The sequence below is a fragment of the Talpa occidentalis genome, unplaced genomic scaffold, assembly GCF_014898055.3.
Source record: "Talpa occidentalis isolate TD23 unplaced genomic scaffold, MPIMG_talOcc4v2.1 talOcc4.8, whole genome shotgun sequence".
Lineage (NCBI taxonomy): Eukaryota > Metazoa > Chordata > Mammalia > Eulipotyphla > Talpidae > Talpa > Talpa occidentalis.
The window spans coordinates 118,203,400-118,220,570 of record NW_023605194.1 but is presented as its reverse complement, the minus strand read 5'-3'; the positions used below and the strand labels follow the sequence as shown (position 1 = coordinate 118,220,570).

Sequence of the window (17,171 nt, the reverse complement as noted above, 5' to 3'; positions counted from 1 at the left end):
GGCTAGTGACCCCAGCGCCTGCCTCTGCCACTTTTCTAACGGGGCGCGGGCTCTGCGCAGAGGCGCCGGGGGCGAGCTCGGCAGATGCAGAACCAGAACCTGGACGGTGTGTGCAGCCAGCAGCGCTCCCACTCCCGGGCCGCGCACTGCGAACACCAGCCCCGGCCCAGCACCCACACGCGTCCTCCCCGCCCGCAGCCCCTCTGTGTCCTTTCCTCAGATGAGAGAACAAAGCAGGGAGAGCTCCCGCCTGCCAGGAGGGCGCGAGTCGCGGGGCTGCGGGGCTGCGGGGCTGCGCGGGGCGGCTGCTCCGAATCTCTGATACTGGGACCTGAAGTCAAGTCCCGCCGCGCGGAGCCCCCGAGAGAACCGCCGCGAGCGGCTGGGGCTGTGAACAGCGTCCCCTCGAAGGAAGCGCCAGCCGCGCCCCGCCGCCCACGGGCCCGCCCTCCAGGCAGCGGCGAGCCGGCCGCCCGCGCAGACGGCCGAAGCCGGGAGGGGCCGCGCCCGGCGGCGGGGCTGATGCCCGGGACTGGCCGGACACTGTAGTCGGCGTCGGAGCCCCTCGCCCGGCGCCCGGGCGCAGGCGGCGCGGCCCTGGGCAGCTGCCCGCAGCGCCGGGCGCACCCGGGCCCGACCCCGGCCGCAGGGGCCCCCGCGGCGCGCGGACGCCCCACGCGCGGGCCCGCAGCCGGGGGCTCAGATCCGCGTGCGCGGCCCCCGCGCCCCCGCCCGCGCCCGGTTCGTGTGTGACTAAACGCTCTCTACACGAGCGCGCCCGGCGTCCTGGCGGCGCCCGTCTGCTCCGCTCCGGCCGGCCGGGGAGGCGGCTGGGGGCCCGACGCCTCCGAGCTGCGGCCTCGGCTGCGGGGGGGGGGGAGGGGGCGGGCGGCCAAGGCTCGAGCCCCGCCCCCCCCACCCCCCCCCACCCCGAGTTCGCGTGTCCAGCCGGGCTCCCGCGGCCCGGGCCGGGGGCGTGAGCAGCTCGCGGGCTCGCCCCCGCCGCCGCGCCCCCGGCCCCCATCAGGGCCCCGAAACCTCGACCCGCCCCCCGCCCCCGCCCCGCCGGGCCTCGCTGCCCCCGCCCGCCCCGCCACGCAGCGCACGTCACCCCCGCGCCGCCCCCGGAAGCGCGAGAGGGCGCGCCGGGCCAGCGCAGCCACGCGCGGGCGTCGGGGCGCCGGGGCGTCGGGGCGGCGAGACGTCGGGGCGTCGGGGCGTCACGCGTGCGGGGCGTGGGGCGGTTGGGGGCGCGTGCGCACTGGGCCGGCGGCGCTCCCGGCGTGCCCCGCGTCGCTTTCCCGCCAGGACGCCCGGCGGTTGCGCCCGCCCGCCCGCAGCCGCCATGCAGCGCGACGCCAAGCGGAAGGCGGAGAGGAAGGGCCCGCGGCTGTTCGACGCCGCGTCCTTCGGGAAGGACCTGCTGGCGGGCGGCGTGGCGGCGGCCGTGTCCAAGACGGCGGTGGCGCCCATCGAGCGCGTGAAGCTGCTGCTGCAGGTGCAGGGCTCGTCCCGCCAGATCCGCGCCGAGCGGCGCTACAAGGGCATGGCCGACTGCCTCCTGCGCATCCCGCGCGAGCAGGGTGCGTGCGGGGGGCGCGGGGGCTCGTCCCGGGCGGGCGGCGGGCGGGGGCGCGCGGGCAGGGCGCCTCCGGGGCCGCCGCTCGGGCGCGAGGAGGCCAAGGGCGGCTGCTGGGACCAGGCCCCCGCGCGAGTCTGCCCGGCCCGGTGCTCCCTCGGGGCGGGCGCCGGGGCCGCCCCCAGCCCCCACCGCGGGCAGCGGCGCCCCGAGGCCGCCCACCCCCCACCCCCACCCCCCACCCACGCCCCACGGGCCTGCGGCGCCCCGGGCTTGTCAGGGGCCGCGGGCGGGGCGTGCGGGCACCTCGGCGGGCGCGGGCGTCCCCCTGGCGACACCCGGGTCCCCTGACGCCCCGCCGGGCCGCGCCTCCCGCTGGCCCCGGGGCCGCCGACCTGTGAAGGAGCCCCGAGCGCGCCGCGTCCCGGCGGGTCCCCCGCGCCGGAGCTGAGCGCCGGCGGTTCTCGGCGCCCTCGGTTCTGAGGCCGGTACTTTTTCTGGCACGTGAAAGAACGCCGGTCGGCCGTCGGCCGAGAGCGGCCGAGTCAGATGCCCTCCTTGGCGTCGGCTTTCCCTGCTCCGTTCGCCCGGAAGGACGCGCGCGGCTGCGCTCCAGAAGGGCTTCTCCGTGGGCGCTGACGCGCTCCAGCGCCAGACCCGGCCGTTCCTGGGCTTCGCGGCCGCCAACGGGCTGCTTGAGCCCCGCTCACCTCGGGGCCGCGGCTGCCCCGCGCTGTTGCGCAGCCTCCCGGCGCCCTCGCCAGCCCCTCACGCTGCCGCGGAGTGGCCGCGAGTCCGGCCGCGCCCCGGAGCGCTGGGGATGGGGCTGCCACAGGACCCAGCTGTCCCAGGCCTCGGGATTTACCCGGAAAACACAAAAACACTAATGTGGAAGGAAACCGACCCTCTGTGCTTATTGCAGCACTGTTGACAAGAGCCAGGACAGGAAAACAACCTAAAGCCCCAAAACACACGAGAGCCTCAGGAAGATGGGGTGTCGCCACCACTCACTCGTCACAGAAGAGAAGCTCGGGCCATCTGTGGCTACATGGAAGGAGCTGGAAAAGTTGGTGCTAAGCAAAATAAGTCAGAAGAAAAAAGATAATATCAGATGGTTTCGCTTATGTGGGGAACCAATACAGAAAAACCAGATAAAGACAGGCTTGAAAACGGACCCTATTCATGGGGCGTCTGGTGGGGGCTGGGGGGAGGGCCCAAGGGAAGATGGTGTGATGCGCCCTGGCGCGCTGGTGGACTGTGGCGAGCGCACTGAAGGGGAGAGAAGCCTCTGCTGTCCAAAAATTAAAAAATCCAAAAATTAATTCATTTCTTAAAAATAAGCTAATTATGCCATATGCCTATGGAGTGCCAGCGTGGAACCAGTGCACGTGAAAATACCGCAGTAAATATTTGGAAATTGAACATCAATGTTTGTAAATTCATATACTCGTCAGTGATTCCAAAATGTGGTAATTTATTACTGTTTTTAAAAAATCTGTGTACAAGGGAACCTGCACGCTTTAAACCATGTTACGAGTGTCAGCAGGCCTCCCTGTCGCTGCCGTCAGGAGACGTGCGCTCTGAAGGGGTCGCGTGGGCTGTGCTGGTTCTGAAGCTGGGTCAGTGCCCGTGGCAGTGGCTGCTCCCTTCATTTTAGAGCCCGTCATCCACTTTCATGCAATGTGAATCGTCCTTACCTGCATCATTAAAAAACAAAACTCTTAAAAACTCAGTCCCTTGAGTACCAGCTGAGTACTGAGATTATTTCTCAGCTCTGAAGTCTATTTTTAAATTGCCCTTGTGTGTCTGCTGATAGTCAGCTTGGGAGTCTCCAAGGTTCTGCTTTCCCCACACAGGCATTTATCAACTGCCTTTCCCTCTGTCCCACGTTCTCAGTGCCCGAGCGCCAGCAGCCCAGTCGGTGGAGATTGTTTTCATTTCAGTCTCTTTGTCTTTACAAGACGGTTCCCAGCCTTCTCCAAACTGGGCCTGGGGGTGTCCCATCCGAGCAGCAGGGTCAAGCCATTGGGCAACGTTCAGTCTAGTGAGAGCGACTCTGGCTAGTGAAGCGCCAGCCTGCTGAATTCTTGGGCAGCTGGATCTTGAAGGCTGAACCATAAGGCTGTCAACACCGTGGCGGGGGGTGTGAGGGGGTCAGTCCCTGGAGATTAGCAGTGGGGTGATTACTGAACTCCATCAGGCCTCTGGAGATTGTATTATGAATTGACTCCTTTTCTGGCTAGGTTCTAGACTATAAACATGATGCTTTAGAACGGGATGCTTTGATCCCGTTCTTGTTCTAAGTACAAATACAAAACCAGCTTTTTCTAACAGCTTTATCACCATCACAATTGTCCATCTCAATCTGCAAGTGAGGAGGGGGTTACTAGCTGCTTTGACAAATTCTGTTGTTCTGCAACTAAAGAGCCCTATACTTAGCTGACAGTGTTTTCCATAGGTCTTTAGGTATTAAAGGTTTTTTATTGGAAATCAACAAACTTGGAATGTGGTACATGGACTGGACACTTTTTTTCCCCCAGAAGAGACACATGAACTTCATTTTTCTTCATGAGAAAAGATAAAAAGTTTTAGGTAGTTCAAATAGCTAAGCTTGTTACCGACAATATAAATTTATATTACTGTGTTTTATTTTGTAGGTTTCTTCAGCTTTTGGCGTGGCAATTTGGCAAATGTTATCCGGTATTTTCCAACACAAGCTCTAAACTTTGCTTTTAAGGACAAATACAAACAACTTTTCATGTCTGGAGTTAATAAAGAAAAGCAGGTAAGTTTATTTTAGTAATTCTAAGATTTTCTAAGAAATAATTGCATTTATCCTACCTGTGGTATTTGGGGAGAAGGTGCTCCAGTAGTGGGGAAAATTACATGATCTAAACACAGTAAAAAGTTAATGATCAAAAATAGTAATGTTGACATAGTTTGTGTTGAGTCATAGAAATCATAGAAATTGCATATGTAAAACAATTAAATTTTTTTTAAACCTCAACGTAGTTTTAGTAACTGAGATGTTTTATCTGAAGGCAACATTTCTTTTAATTAAAGTTTTAATCTAATTTTTTAAGATTTATTTATTTATTTGTTTGTTTGTTTATTTATTTATTTATTTATTTATTTATTTATTTATTATTTATTTATACAAGCACTGGGCACAGTCAGAAGTGCGGGAAGGTGAGAGAATTCACCAGAGCCAGAGCGGGGAGCAGAGCAGGCAGAAGGACAGAAGTACACTGCTGAGGGGAGCAGCAGGTGGCAGGAGAGGTCTGTGCACCATGTGGGTGTGGGACCCTCCTCCGGTGGCCGGGGAGCTGCCAGGGATCCACCCGGCGCTGCAGAGGCTGCGGGCAGCTTCGCAACCCAGCGCTCAACCGCTGCACCGCCGGGGAGGCCCAGTCTGACTTATTTTATGATCATTAGTCTACGACACTAGGAAAATTTGGCATTTTATCGGCTTTTATTAAGATACGTAGTCATATCACTGAGATCTTTTGCTCCCTAAAGAAGTGAATTTTTTTTTTTATGACTAAGAGTCTATTTATCTGAAATTGATGTATGTGGGAAGAGCAAATCATTCAAAAAAGGAAAATAATAAATTTAGGCTAAAGGAATCTCTTTTGCTCATTTTTTATTTTTACACAAGAGCTGGGGTACAGGTCAGAGGCACAGGAGGGTGAGAGGATTCACCAGAGACAGAGCAGGGAGCAGAACAGGCAGATGGACCAAAAGCACTGCTGAGGAAAGCAGCAGGCGAGACAGGAGAGGTCTGCCGTGCCATGTGGGTAGCAACCAGGCTGGCTGGCTGGGATCGACCCACGCTGCAGAGGCTGCAGACAGCTTCACAGCACGGTGCTCAACCCACTGTGCCACTGGGGAGGCCTAAAGGATTCTTTTTTTATGGCAGAGGTGATTTGTCTTTTCAAGGTAGTCAGTCATGCCCTTGGCTACAAAATCTCAGTGTCAGAACAGCCCACTCAGGAGCTATGCCCAGGTCTGGTCTCTGCTTCTGCGCCTCCAGGTGCGCATCTTGGGTTGCTTCACTCTCCTGGTCTCCTGCCTCCTGGGGCTGGTCTCTTGTCCTCTTCCCCCCAACCAAGCTGCATAGAATATTTCTTCCTCGTTCTGTCCTTTAATTTCCTTTTTTATCCTTTTCACAATTTGCATTTCGTTTACAAGCTGCTATGAGTACTTTGCACTGCCCGTAGGTAGTGGAAGGTATGAAAGTAACGAAGGAAATTCTGTAGCCTTAGAACCGGAAGGTATGGATTTGGATCCCGGTGCTCTGCCGTTTCCCTGGGTGAGAATCGGGTATGACTGTCCCTACCTCATGCGTTTATTGTGAGGGCTGCTGTCCTGCATGCACAGTTTCTGTGGGAAGAAGGCCTGTTGCCTACAGCAGCCTCAGGGTAGACTGACCCCGTTCAATGTTACTTAATCCCTCTCCCAGGTCTGTCTGCACCACTAACCCGCGTAGAATTTCTGGAGTCAAATTCCCAAGGAATACTCAGGCCCACCTTTCCTGCCAGCTCACAGATGCACTGCCCTGGGGTCAGGTGTGATCTGCCGATCTCACTGGGCGCTGAGGCCTGGTGGCCCCACAGAACTTAGGAGTGTCACTTTACAGTTGCCAGGGGAGTCTGAGGACGGCGCGCGCACGCCTGATACCGTCACCAGACACGGCTCACCCCGCCTTGTGGAGCAGCGGGTGAGCCGGGAGTCTGGCAGCCAGGATACCCACGAGCTGCCAAGCGGCCACATAGAAAGTGGGAAATCCACATAGTGGGACATAGTTGGCATGGACAGGAGTAAAGTGCTGACCCCTATTGCAGTTTAGATGACCCTTGAGACGTGGCGCTGCATGGGAGCCAGAGCTCTCGTGCCGCCGTTCCACGGTGGGGCGCCGAGGAGCACTGCGCAGGCGGGCCGGGGCTTCTCGCGGGTCAAGACTTTCTGACCGTGGTGGTGGTTACACAGCGCTGACCACACTAAACCCGTTGACTGGCGCGCTGTAGATGGGTAAGTTACGTGGTGCTGGAATCCAAATAAGAATAATTATTCCGACCTCCAGAAATGTGTCATCTGTGGCGGCAAGATCAGGCGTACTTATGTCCCAGGAAGTGCCTGTGAGCAGTGTTGAGAGCGAGGATCTGGAGCTCGTTGACACGTTGGACACGTGTGCCCCTCTAGTTCTCTGCGAGGAAACACTTCTGGGAAGAGGCACATCACACACAGTTTCAGATGGGTTGAAAATCAGATTTCATGGAAAAAGAGGCATTGCATTAGAATATAAATCACTAATTTGTCATTTGGAAAAATAAGGGCATTCCAGGCCAAGAGAAAATTGAGAGCTCCGAAGTTACTGAGACAGCAGTCCTGTCAGCTCTGAGAGCCAGAGAACACGGCCCGAGTGGGCGAGTGACCGGAACACACACGTGCCCGGGGCAATGCCTAGCGCGGGCTTGCGGGAGCTCCAGCTGCCAGGCGCCGCTCCACTGACCAGGGCAGCGGACATGCCAGCTGTTGTCCACAGAACCCGCCATGTGCACTGTAGGCCAGTGAGGCCCTATTCACGGCCTTCGGTGCTCACAGCTGGCCTCTGCCAATTTTCACGTCAGCGCTTGAACATAATATTCGCTTGGGGGCTTTTTAAATTTCGTTCTATTAAAATTACAAAATAAAATTGCAACGTGATGAAGTATCACTGCCCATCCTCGCCACAGAAGGGCACAGCCGAAGCTTGCACAGATGCCGCGTTTCAGTCCTAACCTGACTAGTGGCGGGGAACATGTGGTCTGGAGAGAGGGTTAGCTCGCGTGGCCTCTCCTCCTCATATGGACTGCTTTTGGTGGGGGCCGTTAGAACATTTTGGAATTTTGGGCCTCCCTGGTGGCACAAGGGGTTAGTCTCAGCACTGTGAGGCTGTCTGCAGCCACTGAAGCACGAGTTCGATCCCCGGCCAGGGAGCTGCCCACATGGCACGGCAGACCTGTCCCTCCCGCTGCTCCCCTCAGCAGTGCTTTCGGTCAGTCTGCCTTTTCTGTTCCCCGCTCTGTCTCTGGTGAATCCTCTCACCTCCCCCGGCCCCCGCCACATCTCTGGCCTGTACCCCAGTTCTCATATGCATAAATAAATAAAAAATCTTTACACAAAAAGAACGTTTTGGAATTTTGTGTGTGGGCATCTAGACTGCCAGCTGAGAGGGCTGGCTGCGGGGAGGAAGCGGGCTTGCGGCACTGACCGGCCTTGCGGTAGGTGCCCACTTTGTAAAGCAATTTGTTTACCTTTATGGAAATAAGAATTTCAAGCAGTCAGAGTCTGTAGTGTAACAAACACTTTGTTTACTCGCTACGTTGCAGTTCTGGAGGTGGTTTTTGGCAAACCTGGCTTCTGGCGGCGCGGCCGGAGCGACGTCCCTATGTGTGGTGTACCCGCTGGACTTTGCCCGCACCCGGCTGGGCGCCGACGTCGGGAAAGGTACGGCGCTTCTGACGTGCAGCCGCCCGTCTTTGTGCTTTCCCGCTGTGTTGTTTCTGGAGAGATGGGCTGTGACCGCAGTGCTGGCGCAGTCCGGAGATCTTCTCGCCGGGCGCGCTGTGGTGCACACTGAAGGGGGCTCCTTTTCCTGCTCCCCCGGGGATGGCCCCAGCACAGCCTCCCCTCCAGGCCCATCCCCGTGCGCTGGGCTCTCGCTCTCGGTTGGGCCCAGCGCCCTCCCCCGTGGCCCGTCTGCCTCTATCTTACTGTCACATCTCCCGTGTGCTGTGCCCTTGTTTGCTGTCTTCCTGAGGTTCGGGGGTCAAATGGGTTAGCTCTCCACAGTACTTCCCTCTGCAAAACAGGTGTCCATGTGGGGCTCCCTGCTCCGCATGGTCACCCGCTCTTCCACCTCCTTGCAGCTTCCTGAAATTGGTGGGTTTCATTCTCGTGTGTGATTCTTGGTCTAGATGCTTCCACTCTGTCTTATCCCTTTACTGGCACCATAATAGGACTTCCTACGGGAGCAGAGGCTCAGTCAGCGGGGTGCCGTCGGGTGCCTGCCCTCAGTGCAGGGTGCCTGTCCCTCGCATGCGCCGTGGAGCCCCGCTTCTGCCTCCTGTCCCTTGCCAGTCATGGAGGATGCCGTGAAAAGAGGAGTGACCCGGCGCCTGCAGTACGCTGCCGCGCAGCAGCCGCGCCAGAAAGGGGACTTGGGGACCGGGTGACCACGATTTTAGATGCAGGATCAGGGGAAATGCCCAAGTTCTGTGTCGTGTCTGCCCGGCAGTCCAGGTGTTCTTGGTACCGACCACAAAGTGAAAACTCTTGCATCTTCAGTTCAGTTCTACAGTTTTCTCTTTACTTTAAATTGGGAGAATTTAGCTTATTTTGAAAGACATCCCATGTACAATAAAGGAGTTCGGAATCAAGGGAAAATAAAAACAACAACTAGAGTAGCGTGAGTCATCTAGAACATTAGCCATCCTTGAAGCTCGAGGCCCTCCTCGTCCTACTGCCCTTTGCACTGTTGCGCTTCTCAGATGCTGTTTCAAGACCCCCCACCTCAAAAAGTGTTCACTACTCAAGGCCCAGGGGATCGTTAGCATCTTTTAGCAATACAGTATTTTAACGTATGTGTAGGCTTGCCGTACACACGATGACATCGCACACTTCACAGATTTCGGAACAGCGCAAGCCTAGCTTTCCTGTGACTAGGAAGCCACACGCGTGTGACCCGACTTGCAGGTCTGGGCCCAAACCTGGAGTACTTTCTCTCTGGGGTGTGCGACCTCGACCTAGTCTTTCAGCTTTGTCTTTCTGCTCTTCAGGGGAAGCCATCTGTGTTTTTCATTCCTAAGTATCTTCCGAGCCCCAGCTGGTAGCATCTGATAATTTTATGGACTGTTTTAGGCCTGTCAGATTACTGGAGTTAGGTTCGAGTAGATGGCTGCTCCAAGGGATTGTTTTGGGTAAATCATTTCAAAGACTACTTGAATCTTAACTGTCTTTAAACAAATGGGGGGTTTTGATTTGGGCGCCTTGTTGGAAAGATTTCTGAGAGTCTGTTCCAAACAGTTAAACTGTACAACGTTTAATTAAGTTTACTTTGATTAAAGTGTTTCTCGGATAGAAAAGGCTGTTGATAAACCTTCAACGACTTTTTTATTCCAGGTCCGGAAGAGCGGCAATTCAAGGGCTTGGGTGACTGCATAATAAAAATAGCCAAATCAGATGGAGTCGTTGGCTTGTACCGGGGGTTCGGTGTCTCCGTCCAGGGCATCATTGTGTACCGAGCCTCTTACTTTGGAGCTTATGACACAGTTAAGGTAATTCGGGGCTCTAACTAGTGTGTTTAAATGAAATGATTGGTTTCTGTTCTAATTAGGAATATGTTCAGCAGGTGCGTTTACTTTTAATTACAGTATCAAAATAAATGAAAAGAGAAATAAAACTTTAGTCACGGCTGCACGATAACCTGATTAAATCACGACTGTTAACGGATCTGACTTTGGGTCTAAAGCATAAGCCAGAGCTTTTGAGCTGTTTGCATGAAGGAGACGCTCCGCGTCGTGCTGCCAGTCGAAAGCGTGCCGGTTGGGCTTTCATCATACTCAAGTAGACTTCTTGTAACGTTTCTGATCTTGTACTCACTTTATTATCGCTCTTTTACTTGCAAATAATGTCGATTGTCTCACTGTGGAGAGGAGGCGTCGCAGACCTGGAGTGGGTGTGATGAACCCGCCCAGCTCAGACGCTGAATGGGCGCCTCGGGGCCCAGGCTGCGATGCTGAGCACTGCAGTTGGCCCTCTGCAGGTTCCAGGGTTCGTGGTGTCCCCGCTCCTGCGTCTGCAGCTGGAAAGACACGTCCTTGTCTCCCGAAGTCTGTGCTGGCACAGGAACAGTTGCAGCGCTGGCTACCATTTCGGAGCAGCCTTGTGAATTTCTTTACATCTTCACGGTGTTCTAGGGGAGCTTTGCAGAGTCCCCTTTTAAAGAAAATAGCGGGAATTCTTTCATTTCTCCAACTCTGAGGAGGAGCCAAGCAGAACCCTGCCCCCCACCCCCCACCCCCCGCGCGCCCTGTGCGGTCACCGCCGGTCTCTGGAAGCAGACGCAGTTCTCTGTTCTGCGCGTGCTGTGCAGCCACACGTGCCGCCGCTCTGCTCTCTGAGGGTCTCCTGTCAGTATTTTGTTCTTTCCACATGAAATCCAACTGTTTTTATTGCATTTTACGTATAATTTAATCCTTTTCATATTTCATATATTTGACGTAAGGATTTAAGATGTTTCAGAAATTTCGGTGGTTACTTTATACATTTTTCTTCTTTAGGGCTTACTCCCCAAACCTAAGGAAACCCCGTTTCTTGTGTCGTTTTTCATCGCCCAAGTGGTGACCACGTGCTCTGGGTTCCTGTCCTACCCCTTCGACACGGTGAGGCGGCGCATGATGATGCAGGTGTGTGCAGGGGCACTCGGAGCTCTGTTGGGTGTCCTGCTGTCTGTGGGGCTCGGTGCTGCTTACTCACAGTTTAGAGAGGTTCTGGCTGAAGGAGCAGCCTCTGCCTCCACTCTGCTTACTAATCTGCCAGTGCGTCTGCCAAGAATCCTCTCCAGGGCCAAACCAGGGCTCACCCAGTGGCCTCTCCCGTGTCTGCAGCTGGGAAAGAAGCGTCCTGTCGCCCGAGGCGTGCGAAGGGTGGGGCCAGGGCCGGGCGAGCGGGACTCTTGACGACGTGGTAGAAAAGCAGCCGGTCGAATTGACAGGTCGTCGTTGTATATTTTAATGAAAGTAAACAGGGTCAGCTCCAGTTGAGTGTCCTCTCGGACTCACAGGTAGAGCGGTTGGACACGTGGCTTTCTTGATGAGAGGGTTTTCCTCAGGTGAGAGCGTGTCTTTAATGGCTATAGCAGCGGCCCAGCGTTTCTTTTCTCTGGGTAAATCGCATCTTGTTTCAAAACGCACCCATTTCTTCTGCGTCGTCACGACGATCTCGGGCAGCTGTGCGACACCGCCTCTTCCTCTGGGGTGACAGCTGCCCTGAGGTCACCTTCGGCGTCTCTGGTAACTTGGGCCTCTTTTGTGTTTCCTTAAATATTCCAGAAATCTGTCGATAAAGTATTTTATTTTATTTTATTTTTTTTTTTTAGAGGCATGCTTTTTATTTATTTGTTTTGCTGGTTTTGTTTTGTTTTGTTTTTGTTTATACATGCACTGGGTACAGTCAGAAGCGCGGGAGGGTGAGAGAATTCGCCAGAGCAGGGAGCAGAGCAGGCAGAAGGACCGAAGTACACCGCTGAGGGGAGCAGCGGGCGGCCGGAGAGGTCTGCGCGCCATGCGGGACCCTCCTCCGGTGGCCGGGGAGCAGCCGGGGATCGAACCGGCACCGCAGAGGCCGCGGGCAGCTTCGCAACCCAGTGATCAACCGCTGCGCCACCGGGGAGGCCCGATAAAGTATTTTAAACCTCTAATAACATTCAACTTGATGTGCTTTCTGGTGTTTATTTTGTATTCACTTTATGTCTGCTAGTTACTTTCTAATTTCTGCTTTTTGGTTTATTCTTTCTCTAAAGATGTTAAGGTTGCTCACATTTTCAGCCTTTCCTTTCTAATATTTCATGGTCATTAATTTTCTTACAAGTTGCCACTTAAACTGCATCTTAACAATGTTGTTGAGTTTGTGGCTATTAGGTTTTAAATGTTATGTAGATGGATTTTTTCAATATTTGGCACATTTTTCTAGTTATCTTTCTTTACTGTTGATTTCTCACTTACTTGCGATGCAGTCAAGGCCAGTAAATGACCCATGGACTCACTCCCTTGGTGTGCGATGCCGTCTTTTGAAATTTGTTGAAACCCAGTAGATGACCAGTTTTCAAGTGTCCCTGAAAAAAGTGTGTTTTCTCCAACCACTAGGTACAAAATTCAGTATATCTCTGTTAACTCAAAACACTTACTAATACAGTGTGAATTTTAGCTGCCCTCAGTGCTGAATGAAATCTATTTTAAGATAAGATGTTGGAGGGGAAGGGCCGGACCTCATGGGCAGGACGAGCCCGGACCGGTGGGGACAGTCGCGGGCTGTGGTGGTGGAGCACCGGGGGGCTGCACGGGGGGGGGGGGGGGGGGGGCGGGGGGGGACATCAGATCCCACACAGAATGAGCAGCGATTTGAGAAAACAAACTTAAAAAAAAGGTAAGATACTGGGATGATGATGACAAAGTCTGTCTTTCTCTAGAGCGGCGAGACTGAACGGCAGTATAAAGGAACCTGGGACTGCTTTCTGAAGATATACCAGCAGGAGGGGGGGTCGGTGCGTTTTTCCGTGGCGCCTTCTCTAATATCCTCCGTGGGACAGGGGGTGCTTTGGTGTTGGTGTTATATGACAAAATTAAATACTTGCTTAATCTTGATATCGGAGGTCATTCCTCAGGAGATTGAGAAATGCATCTAGCTTGTTAAATATAAGTTTCATAGCTGCCATGTGTGTACATTTTAATATATTGTGTTTATTACTCAGTATCTTCTAAGTGCTAATTCCGCTATAAAGCACAGACTGTTTTCAAGGTTTTAAATACTAAAAATCAGATAACTGCTAAGTAGGCTCTCTTTCTACTTAGACTCAAACTCACTTTAATGAGACATTGTGTTATTTCTATTAGTTTAAAATCCTTTTCTTACTTTTGTGATGAAAAAATAAAATGTGTGCTAAAATCCAAAATGAAAGTGTCTTCTTTTAAAGCTACTGCTTTCGCGTGGCCGTCCTCGCATCTGCCAGCGTGCCGTGCCGCTGCAGGTGTGTCTGGGGACGCTGTCCTGTCTGTGGGCTCCGTCGGCTCTCTCCTGCCACATCCTGCCCGCCTGCTCGGAGTACGTTTACAGTGCTGCTGGGATGTAGTTTTTCATTGTGGATGCTAGACCTGATCATAAAAAGTGGATCATGACTCTTACGTCTCTGTAAACCTATAGTTGGAAAATAAAAGTTAAAGTGATAATTATCTAGCTTTTGTCTCAAAAATAAAGTTCTGCCTATGTGAATCTATCTTAGAACAACAACAAAAAAAGATTAGTTCATGTATTCTAGTGATAATAAAGTAAGTTTAAAACAGTTACATATGAGGCTTTTTCCTCGATTCAAACTTTATTACCAAGCAGAGAGTAACAAAATTTTTGTCAGAATTAGGAACTGGCTTAAAGTTGCAGGGACACAGGCGTCTGTTCAGAATGTTGTGGAACTAGCACTGCTGCTTGGAATCCCCAGGAAATCAAAGACTAACATAATAAAGAACACAAAACTGAAAAGCAGGTTCTCGTAACAAACCGCCGGCGATGTTAAGGATGAGAGCGTGGGGGTGGCCGCAGCAGCTGCCGTCCCTCCTCCCCTTTGAGCAACCGCCGGAGGAGCAGTTAGCGCTCAAGCAGGCGCTGCTTCCACGGCAGGATGCCCAGACACCCGGCTGTCTGCTTCTGGAGGCGGTGGATTGGGGCGGAGGAGACAGTGAGGCTGGGGACCCTCCCTGGGCCGGGCGCGGGGAAGGCAGAGACGGCGAGGACCCCGTGCCCCGACTGCAGGGAGCCCCAGAGCAGAGGACAGGCTGGCCGCACCCGAGACCTGCAGCCCAAATTGGGGGACAGCGGCAGGCTGTGCCCACAGAACAGGGCCTGGTCCTGGTGTACAGGGAGGACCCCTGCGCGGCACACCAAGTGTACAAGGGGAAGAGACTCAGCCACCGTGGGAAACCACCCCCGTGAGGGGACGTGGCGGCACAGGAGAGAAGGAACAGCGCAGAGCGGGCGCAGCCAGTCGGGAGGCCACGTGGCCCTGGATGTAAACTCGGCTCCCCGCGAGGCAGAGTGGCTGGATCCCCAGGATTAAAAGTAGAACCCAAATACGCTGCTGACCGGAGCACTTCTAAATAGACGCAGAGTGCGAGGGCAGAGAGAGATGCCACAGGAACCGTAGGAGAAGGGAGGCCGCTGTACTCACGAGGGCCTCGGCCTCGTCCCTCTGGAGTAAAAGGCTCAGTACGTTGAGACGAGAACACTCGCCCGGGCGTAAGCAGCGTGGGAGCGCTGAGTGCGGGACGCGGCGGCGAGGCCCTAAGGGCGAGAGACCAGCGTGGCAGAAGTTACCGGTGTTGGCCTGAGCGGCCTTCAATGGCGGCAGATGCAGACGGCGTTCTTCAGGGCAAAGGGGACGCTGTTGAGGATAGAGGCGGTGAGACCAAAAGGTAGTCTGAGTGGGCTGTACGGATGCAAACAGCGGGCTTTCTGATGATGGTGTGAAGCTGGAAATCAAGCGAGAGAAGTGGACAACCTGCCAGTACGCGTCACCGCCCGGGGGTGGAGCAGCAAGCACCTGCAGTGACGAAAAACGCGCTCATGAGAAACGAGCCGCGCGGCCCCTGGAGTAAGGGAAGGGCTCGGTGGCTGGCGCTGGGAAGGCCGAGCGGCTGCAGGACGAAGAGGGAAGCCAGTCCCCGCCGCCCTCCGCCGCCAGCACGTCCCCTGAACGCGGGCTGCGGATGCGGGCGCCGGCAGAGGCCTGCATGGGAAGCTCCGGCGGCGGCCTGGCGCGGCCTCTCTGCAGACGTCTCCAGCCAGACAAGCACGAGAAAACACGAGACCACATCAGCCGGAAGTGCAGAAGGAGCCCTTGTCACGGCGAAAAGGCCACCCGACCGCGAGGAGGTGTGTGCAGGTCACACTCCAGGTAGGAGGCTCGCGCCCAGGACGCGTGAAGAGCTCAGAGTTCGCCAGCAGCCTGAAGCGGCGGGCCCTGCATCTAAGCAGGCGGGTCTTCAGGAGACAGGTGACCGGGGCGGGAGAAGGTGTTCGCCCCTTGCCGCCCCGGGAACGCCAGTCAAGACCCCAAGGAGCTCCCGACACCCGTGGGAGGACTTCGGGAGGGGCGGACGGTGGCCCTGGTGTGGAGGGGCGCGTGGCAGCCGCCCGCCGCGGGGCCGCAGGTCGGGGCAGGTTATGGGAGACGGGAGATTGCTCAGGCAGTTGAGAGTCCAGCCGTCCCGCCTCCGAGTGTTGTTTCAGAAACGGCAATTCTGGAGGCGGTGGATGGGGGCGAAGGAGACGGGCTGCGGGCCCTCCCGGACCAGGTGCGGGGAAGGCAGAGAAACCGGAAACAGCAATTCCAAGAGCCCCGCCGCCCTCCGCTCGGCAGCATCCTTCCCAAAGGCCCAGCGCCCGGTGGGCGACGCCCCTCGGCAGAGGAGCCCATGGGGGAGCTGTGGTCTGCGCGGTGGGGTGCCCTGGGCGGAAGGACAGCCCCGCCGAGCGCAACACGACGGCCCTCGAGGGCGTTGCAGCCAGGGCACGAGTCAGGAGGAGGAGCAGACGCCACAGGCCCTCGCAGGTGGACGGCTAGGGAACACCTGGACACCGCGCTTGGATGGCATGTGCGCGTCAGCGCGCCCTGAAACAAGTCACGGGGCGCCTTCCTTTCCGTGGAAAATGAAACATTTTAAAAATCAAAGGTAGAAGTGGGAATTTTTGAAGCTCGGCATTACCAGCCACCAGGATCAAATAGTAGACTCGTGGATTTTCCCGCCCAGCAGCCAAACCCGGTCGGGCCACTTCATGTCCAGCAGCCCGACTGAAACCACACGACGCGCGGAAGAAAAGGCGGCCCCGGCTGCCCCCCCCCGGGGGCGCGAGGACGCGGGCGCACAGCCGGGCGAGGGGGCGCCGCGGGGGCGGGGCGGGGGGGCGCCCCGGGGGCCCTGCGCCGCCTCTCAGGCCGCCCCTGCAGGGGACTCCGGGAGCCGATGTCGCAACAGTCAGGAAAAAGTGAGACGGGAACGCGGGCCGCGCCGCGCGAGGGTCTGCGCCTCGGGAAACTGGACGCGGCGCAGGACGGGCCCGGGCGCCGCGGCGATTCAGGCACGAAGCGGGCGCCGGCCCGGGGCGCGTCCACGGCGCGGAGACCGTGGTTTCGCCGTCGGCGCGGGGCCGGGGCGTCCTGCATCACAAGCGGCGGGCGGGACACGCCCGGGGGCCGCGCGGGGCTGTCCGCGGCGCGGGGGACGCGGCTGTCCGGCGCCAGCACGGCCTCGCCGGGTAAGTGCTGCGTCCCGGCCCCGCGGCGCTGCCCGCTGCCCGCTGCCCCGCTGCCCGCTGCCCCCTGCCGCTGCCCCCGCTGCCCCGCTGCCCCGCTGCCCGCTGCCCGCTGCCCCGCTGGCCCGCTGCCGCTGCCCGCTGCCCCGCTGCCCGCTGCCCCGCTGCCCGCGCCCCGCTGCCCCGCTGCCCCGCTGCCCGCTGCCCCGCTGCCCGCTGCCCCGCGCCCCGCTGCCCGCTGCCCGCTGCCCGCTGCCCGCCCGCTGCCCAATGCCCGCTGCCCGCTGCCCGCTGCCCCGCTGCCCGCTGCCCCCTGCCCCGCTGCCCCCGCCCCCGCTGCCCCGCTGCCCCGCTGCCCCGCTGCCCGCTGCCCGCTGCCCCGCGCCCGCTGCCCCGCGCCCGCTGCCCCGCTGCCCGCTGCCCGCTGCCCCGTGCCCGCTGCCCCGCTGCCCGCTGCCCCGCTGCCCCGCTGCCCGCTGCCCGCTGCCCGCCCCCGCTGCCCCGCTGCCCCGCTGCCCCTGCCCCCGCT

At 57.2% G+C, this 17,171-nt stretch overlaps 1 protein-coding gene across 1 annotated transcript; it reads left to right on the top strand.

The window, feature by feature from the left end:
- Positions 1-1,345: 1,345 nt before the first annotated feature.
- Positions 1,346-13,286, top strand: SLC25A31 (solute carrier family 25 member 31). Its single transcript, XM_037497165.2, is given in 7 exon segments — positions 1,346-1,583; positions 4,237-4,364; positions 7,951-8,068; positions 9,743-9,897; positions 10,903-11,028; positions 12,810-12,875; positions 12,878-13,286. Coding segments are annotated over 7 exon segments (966 nt in total). The 3' UTR covers positions 13,013-13,286.
- The last annotated feature ends 3,885 nt before the right edge of the window (positions 13,287-17,171 follow it).